General features: G+C 43.4%; 1 protein-coding gene across 1 annotated transcript in view; it reads left to right on the top strand.

Annotated features, from left to right (window-relative positions):
- Window positions 1–2,698: 2,698 nt before the first annotated feature.
- Window positions 2,699–8,397, top strand: part of ACP7 (acid phosphatase 7, tartrate resistant (putative)) — a 29,629-nt gene continuing 23,930 nt past the window's right edge. The window contains exon 1 of the mRNA XM_063431225.1: window positions 2,699–2,784. Within this exon, the coding sequence (XP_063287295.1) occupies window positions 2,778–2,784 (7 nt within the window). The 5' untranslated portion in view covers window positions 2,699–2,777. The remainder of the gene's footprint in view (window positions 2,785–8,397) is intronic.

Here is an 8,397-nt window from a genome sequence, read left to right as displayed (position 1 = left end):
AAGTTGCCGACTAGCCCTTATTGTAAGTCTATGGAATGCAACCCAGTCCATATACTTATTAATAACCCCGACAAGTTCCTAGATAAGTATGGAAATTTATTTGGGTTTCAGATATACGGGACGGGTTTAGATCCTGGGACATTATTGTTTATAGGAATAGAGACTGATACGGTATCCTCCCAGACTCATCAAGTATACCATTCCTTTTATGAAGAGATGAGTATAGATAATAAGATCCCCCATAACGCTAAAAACCTGTTCATTGACCTAGCTGAAAGTATTGCCGGTAGTCTTAATGTTACCAACTGCTATGTGTGTGGAGGTACTAACATGGGAGACCAATGGCCTTGGGAAGCAAAGGAGGTAATGTCCGGTTCTGAGGCAGTTGACCAACTAATATCTACACAAGCCGATTATCATTTGAGTGTTAGAGGTAAATCTGAGTGGAGATTAAAGACCTCCATCATAGGTTATGTTTGCATAGCAAGGAAAGGAATAATGTATAATACTTCTGTAGGAGAATTAACTTGTCTAGGGCAAAAAGCTTATGATGATGATACTAAAAATACAACTTGGTGGTCGGCTTCAAATGTCTCAGAACCATCTAACCCGTTTGCTAGATATGCCAGTTTAAAGGATGTGTGGTTTGATTTATCCATCACATCTACCTGGAGAGCCCCAGCAAATTTGTACTGGATCTGTGGTAAGAGCCTATTCGGAGTTGCCACAGGACTGGGAAGGGGCATGTGTGTTGGGTATGCTCAAACCATCCTTCTTCTTGTTACCGATTGAAACAGGTGAGACTTTAGGTGTTAAAGTGTATGATGTGAATCATAGGAAGAAAAGGGGACCCTTAGAGATAGGCACCTGGGAAGATAATGAATGGCCTCCCCAGCGTATCATAGATTATTATGGGCCAGCCACGTGGGCAGAAGATGGTACCTTTGGTTATAGAACCCCAATTTATATGCTCAACCGTATTATAAGATTACAGGCGGTGGTTGAGATTATTACTAATGAGACCTCACAAGCACTCAATCTTCTAGCGAAGCATAATACCAGGATGAGGACAGCAGTGTACCAAAATAGATTAGCCTTGGATTACCTTTTGGCAGTAGAGGGAGGTGTATGTGGGAAGTTTAACCTGAGCAATTGCTGTCTTCAAATAGATGACGAAGGGCAAGCAATAGCTGAGCTTACTAGCCATATGGTTAAACTAGCGCATGTGCCTACTCAGGTATGGAAAGGGTACAATCCAAGTAGTTGGTTTGGTAACTGGTATGAGTGGTTTGGAGGGCTTAAGGCAGTGGTAGGTGGAGTCCTACTGATTTTACTGTTGTGTCTACTCCTACCGTGTCTTATACCCTTAGTAGTTAGGTCTGTGCAAAGCCTGATAGGAAGTATAGCAGAGAGGAAGGCTGCTGCACAGATAATGGCGATATATAAGTATAAGGCTCTAGATCAAGGAGAACCAATGCAGGAAGATGAGTGTTAAAAGATTCACATCATAAGATAAGTCTGGTCTGGTTCATGGTAACCTGAGGTATATGCAAACCAAGGTTAAGTGATGCCTCAAGTAATTGTGAAATATCAGAGGCATCAAAGGGGGGAATGTGATGTAATTCCAGTAAAATACAAGTTTAGCAGGCTAAGATTGCCACAAGGCATATGTATGTATATGTGTTTGTAGTATCAGTTAGTTAATTACACGTAGCTAAGATACTGTCATCACTGTACTGACCAGGTGCAGGAATGTAAGAACTGGAATTACGCGTCCCTCTCCTTTGTATCAGATGAGCCACGTGGTTAGACCGGATGGATGAGTTTAGACTCTATTTATTAAATAGGTTAAGGGTATGTGTGGGTGTAGTTAATTGTGGGAGGAGCTACAGTGCTATATAAGGAATGTACTCTATGTATTCAGTACTCAGACTTTGCTGTATTTTGGTGACGCTAGTCCCTCTGAGTCCCGATCGGTGATCCAATAAAGAATCTCTTCCTTCCTGAAGAAACCTGTGTCCATCTCTCTGTGCTTGGCTTCCGTCAGTTTCTCCGGTATCAACAGGACTGGCTGTCTGATTGACAGCCAGGGGGTGTAACCAGGTTAATTTAAAAAAAAAGTGTAAATTTCTGTAAAAATCTTCATTTTATGTATGTAATGTACACATTCTTCACAAGTAAAGCATTTCAGCAGGATTTGGGTAGTTGGAGTGTCCCTTTAAGGTCAAAATAACCCAACTGTAAAAATGCTCCAAGTCAGCCATGCTTCCAGCTCAACTGCCCTGGCCTTAGATTGGAAATTCACTTTGAATTCTCACTTTGGTAAATTACGCTGACAGTGTATTCCACAGGCCAAGGGAGCAGGAAATCGGGATTATCCCTCCAAAATTTCTGGAAAATGACAAAAATGCTGTAAATTTACAATAATTGAATTTTGTGTGTGTTCTGCACAGCTAACTGCACCGAAACACTGTTCGATCCTACATTTATTTGTGACTATGCATCCCATATTTCTAATAAATGTTATGCTATCTTTAAACGTAAAGAATCTGGTAGTGAAAGGGTTAATGGAATATGGCAGCCATGTTTGGACTGTCAGCGCATTACATGTTGTAGACACTGGGGGGCAGTGTGACACCAGCAATGCCCCTTATCCTTTCGATTTGTTTTGTTTCCGGGGCAGTCAGCTGATAACTTTATGGCAACTTGCTGTCACCCACTGATCCCTTACATATCGCATTGCAGCATATGCCAGCTAACTACACCTGGGGGGCAGGATGGCAGGTAGGTACATAAAGAGGAACCAGGTGTTGGGTGGTGGATCTGTGTGTTTTGAGCTTGTTAATTATTACGATTAGGCAGAATTCTAACTTTCTATTCTTTATGTTATGACTTTTATTAACACGGTGCAATTAGCACCAGAAGGAGCCATCAATGGTAGCTGATAAAGTGCGCCGCTATAGTAACGTTTGATAAACAGAAAGTTGTCTGTAAAAAGACACCCGTGGTGGATATAAAATTCTAATTCCACATAACACTGAGAAATAAACCATCGCGTCAATATCTCGCTTTTAGGCTAGTGAATGCGTTGGTGACTGCGTGAGTGACTGTGTGAGTGACTGCATTGGTGATTGCATGAGTGACTGCGTTAGTGACTACGTTGGAGACTGTTGGTGACTGCATTGGAGACAGCGTTGGTGACCGCATGAGTGACTGCGTTGGTGATTGCGTGAGTGACTGTGTTGATGACTGCGTTAGTGACTACGTTGGTGATTGCATGAATGACTGCGTTGGAGACCGTGTTGGTGACTGCATTGGTGATTGCGTGAGTGACTGTGTTAGTGACTACGTTGGTGACTGTGTTAGTGACTGTGTGAGACACTGCATTGGTGACTGAGTGAGTGACTGTGTTAGTTACTGCATTGGTGACTGCGTTAGTGACCACGTGAGACACTGCATTGGTGACTGCGCTAGTGACTATGTTAGTGATTGCATTCGTGACTTCGTTGGTGACTGCTTTAGTGACTGCGTGAGACACTGCATTATTGACTGTGCTGGTGACTGCTTTGGCGATTGTGTTGGTGACTGCGTGAGTCCTGTATTGCGCTACTAACTCGTTCTTTGCTGACGCCAATCGGATAAATTAGTATTGACACTTACCAGGGTTATTTACTAAAGTGAATTTCAAATTTAAGGACAAAATAGCTCAACTGAAAAACGTCTCTAAGTCATCCGTTCTTCCAGTTAATAACCTGGAATATGGACACATTCCCTGCCGTGTGCTAAATGTGTGCTGATCCTACAGGCCATTTTATAACGTCCACCAGGTAACATGGACTGAATGTGTGCTGATCCTACAGGCCATTTTATAACGTCCACTAGGTAACATGGACTGAATGTGTGCTGATCCTACAGGCCATTTTATTACATCCTCCAGGTAACATGGACTGAATGTGTGCTGATCCTACAGGCCATTTTATAACGTCCACCAGGTAACATGGACTGAATGTGTGCTGATCCTACAGGCCATTTTATAACATCCACCAGGTAACATGGACTGAATGTGTGCTGATCCTACAGGACATTTTATAACGTCCACCAGGTAACATAGACTGAATGTGTGCTGATCCTACAGGCCATTTTATAACATCCTCCAGGTAACATGGACTGAATGTGTGCTGATCCTACAGGCCATTTTATTACATCCTCCAGGTAACATGGACTGAATGTGTGCTGATCCTACAGGCCATTTTATAACGTCCACCAGGTAACATGGACTGAATGTGTGCTGATCCTACAGGCCATTTTATAACGTCCACCAGGTAACATGGACTGAATGTGTGCTGATCCTACAGGCCATTTTATAACATCCACCAGGTAACATGGACTGAATGTGTGCTGATCCTACAGGCCATTTTATAACGTCCACCAGGTAACATGGACTGAATGTGTGCTGATCCTACAGGCCATTTTATAACATCCACCAGGTAACATGGACTGAATGTGTGCTGATCCTACAGGCCATTTTATAACGTCCACCAGGTAACATGGACTGAATGTGTGCTGATCCTACAGGACATTTTATAACATCCACCAGGTAACATGGACTGAATGTGTGCTGATCCTACAGGCCATTTTATAACGTCCACCAGGTAACATGGACTGAATGGGTGCTGATCCTACAGGCCATTTTATAACATCCACCAGGTAACATGGACTGAATGTGTGCTGATCCTACAGGCCATTTCATTACATCCACCAGGTAACATGGACTGAATGTGTGCTGATCCTACAGGCCATTTCATTACATCCACCAGGTAACATGGACTGAATGTGTGCTGATCCTACAGGCCATTTTATTACATCCTCCAGGTAACATGGACTGAATGTGTGCTGATCCTACAGGCCATTTCATTACATCCACCAGGTAACATGGACTGAATGTGTGCTGATCCTACAGGCCATTTTATAACGTCCACCAGGTAACAGACTGAATGTGTGCTGATCCTACAGGCCATTTTATAACGTCCACCAGGTAACATGGACTGAATGTGTGCTGATCCTACATGCCATTTTATAACATCCTCCAGGTAACATTGACTGAATGTGTGCTGATCCTACAGGCCATTTTATAACGTCCACCAGGTAACATGGACTGAATGTGTGCTGATCCTACAGGCCATTTTATAACGTCCACCAGGTAACATGGACTGAATGTGTGCTGATCCTACAGGCCATTTTATAACGTCCACCAGGTAACATGGACTGAATGTGTGCTGATCCTACAGGCCATTTTATAACGTCCTCCAGGTAACATGGACTGAATGTGTGCTGATCCTACAGGCCATTTTATAACGTCCACCAGGTAACATGGACTGAATGTGTGCTGATCCTACAGGCCATTTTATAACATCCACCAGGTAACATGGACTGAATGTGTGCTGATCCAACAGGCCATTTTATATCGTCCAACAGGTAACATGGACTGAATGTGTGCTGATCCTACAGGCCATTTTATATCGTCCACCAGGTAACATGGACTGAATGTGTGCTGATCCTACAGGCCATTTTATAACGTCCACTAGGTAACATGGACTGAATGTGTGCTGATCCTACAGGCCATTTTATAACGTCCACCAGGTAACATGGACTGAATGTGTGCTGATCCTACAGGACATTTTATAACGTCCACCAGGTAACATGGACTGAATGTGTGCTGATCCTACAGGCCATTTTATAACGTCCACCAGGTAACATGGACTGAATGTGTGCTGATCCTACAGGCCATTTTATAACGTCCTCCAGGTAACATGGACTGAATGTGTGCTGATCCTACAGGCCATTTTATAACGTCCACCAGGTAACATGGACTGAATGTGTGCTGATCCTACAGGCCATTTTATAACATCCACCAGGTAACATGGACTGAATGTGTGCTGATCCAACAGGCCATTTTATATCGTCCAACAGGTAACATGGACTGAATGTGTGCTGATCCTACAGGCCATTTTATATCGTCCACCAGGTAACATGGACTGAATGTGTGCTGATCCTACAGGCCATTTTATAACGTCCACTAGGTAACATGGACTGAATGTGTGCTGATCCTACAGGCCATTTTATAACGTCCACCAGGTAACATGGACTGAATGTGTGCTGATCCTACAGGCCATTTTATAACGTCCACCAGGTAACATGGACTGAATGTGTGCTGATCCTACAGGCCATTTTATAACGTCCTCCAGGTAACATGGACTGAATGTGTGCTGATCCTACAGGCCATTTTATAACGTCCACCAGGTAACATGGACTGAATGTGTGCTGATCCTACAGGCCATTTTATAACATCCACCAGGTAACATGGACTGAATGTGTGCTGATCCAACAGGCCATTTTATATCGTCCAACAGGTAACATGGACTGAATGTGTGCTGATCCTACAGGCCATTTTATATCGTCCACCAGGTAACATGGACTGAATGTGTGCTGATCCTACAGGCCATTTTATAACGTCCACTAGGTAACATGGACTGAATGTGTGCTGATCCTACAGGCCATTTTATAACGTCCACCAGGTAACATGGACTGAATGTGTGCTGATCCTACAGGACATTTTATAACGTCCACCAGGTAACATGGACTGAATGTGTGCTGATCCTACAGGCCATTTTATAACATCCACCAGGTAACATGGACTGAATGTGTGCTGATCCTACAGGCCATTTTACAACATCCTCCAGGTAACATGGACTGAATGTGTGCTGATCCTACAGGCCATTTTATAACGTCCACCAGGTAACATGGACTGAATGTGTGCTGATCCTACAGGCCATTTTATAATGTCCACCAGGTAACATGGACTGAATGTGTGCTGATCCTACAGGCCATTTTATAACGTCCACTAGGTAACATGGACTGAATGTGTGCTGATCCTACAGGCCATTTTATAACGTCCACCAGGTAACATGGACTGAATGTGTGCTGATCCTACAGGACATTTTATAACGTCCACCAGGTAACATGGACTGAATGTGTGCTGATCCTACAGGCCATTTTATTACATCCTCCAGGTAACATGGACTGAATGTGTGCTGATCCTACAGGCCATTTTATAACATCCACCAGGTAACATGGACTGAATGTGTGCTGATCCTACAGGCCATTTTATAACATCCACCAGGTAACATGGACTGAATGTGTGCTGATTCTACAGGCCATTTTATAACGTCCACCAGGTAACATGGACTGAATGTGTGCTGATCCTACAGGACATTTTATAACGTCCACCAGGTAACATGGACTGAATGTGTGCTGATCCTACAGGCCATTTTATAACATCCTCCAGGTAACACGGACTGAATGTGTGCTGATCCTACAGGCCATTTTATAACATCCACCAGGTAACATGGACCGAATGTGTGCTTATCCTACAGGCCATTTTATAACATCCACCAGGTAACATGGACTGAATGTGTGCTGATTCTACAGGCCATTTTATAACGTCCACCAGGTAACATGGACTGAATGTGTGCTGATCCTACAGGACATTTTATAACATCCACCAGGTAACATGGACTGAATGTGTGCTGATCCTACAGGCCATTTTATAACATCCTCCAGGTAACACGGACTGAATGTGTGCTGATCCTACAGGCCATTTTATAACATCCACCAGGTAACATGGACCGAATGTGTGCTTATCCTACAGGCCATTTTATAACATCCACCAGGTAACATGGACTGAATGTGTGCTGATCCTACAGGCCATTTTATAACATCCACCAGGTAACATGGACTGAATGTGTGCTGATCCTACAGGCCATTTTATAACATCCTCCAGGTAACATGGACTGAATGTGTGCTGATCCTACAGGCCATTTTATTACATCCTCCAGGTAACATGGACTGAATGTGTGCTGATCCTACAGGTTATTTTATTACATCCTCCAGGTAACATGGCCTGAATGTGTGCTGATCCTACAGGCCATTTTATAACGTCCACCAGGTAACATGGACTGAATGTGTGCTGATCCTACAGGCCATTTTATAACATCCACCAGGTAACATGGACTGAATGTGTGCTGATCCTACAGGCCATTTTATTACATCCTCCAGGTAACATGGACTGAATGTGTGCTGATCCTACAGGCCATTTTATAACATCCTCCAGGTAACATGGCCTGAATGTGTGCTGATCCTACAGGCCATTTTATAACGTCCACCAGGTAACATGGACTGAATGTGTGCTGATCCTACAGGCCATTTTATAACATCCACCAGGTAACATGGACTGAATGTGTGCTGATCCTACAGGCCATTTTATTACATCCTCCAGGTAACATGGACTGAATGTGTGCTGATCCTACAGGCCATTTTATTACATCCACCAGGTAACAT

The sequence above is a fragment of the Pelobates fuscus genome, chromosome 9, assembly GCF_036172605.1.
Source record: "Pelobates fuscus isolate aPelFus1 chromosome 9, aPelFus1.pri, whole genome shotgun sequence".
Taxonomy (NCBI): Eukaryota; Metazoa; Chordata; class Amphibia; order Anura; family Pelobatidae; genus Pelobates; species Pelobates fuscus.
This window is presented reverse-complemented; position numbering and strand designations above follow the sequence as displayed.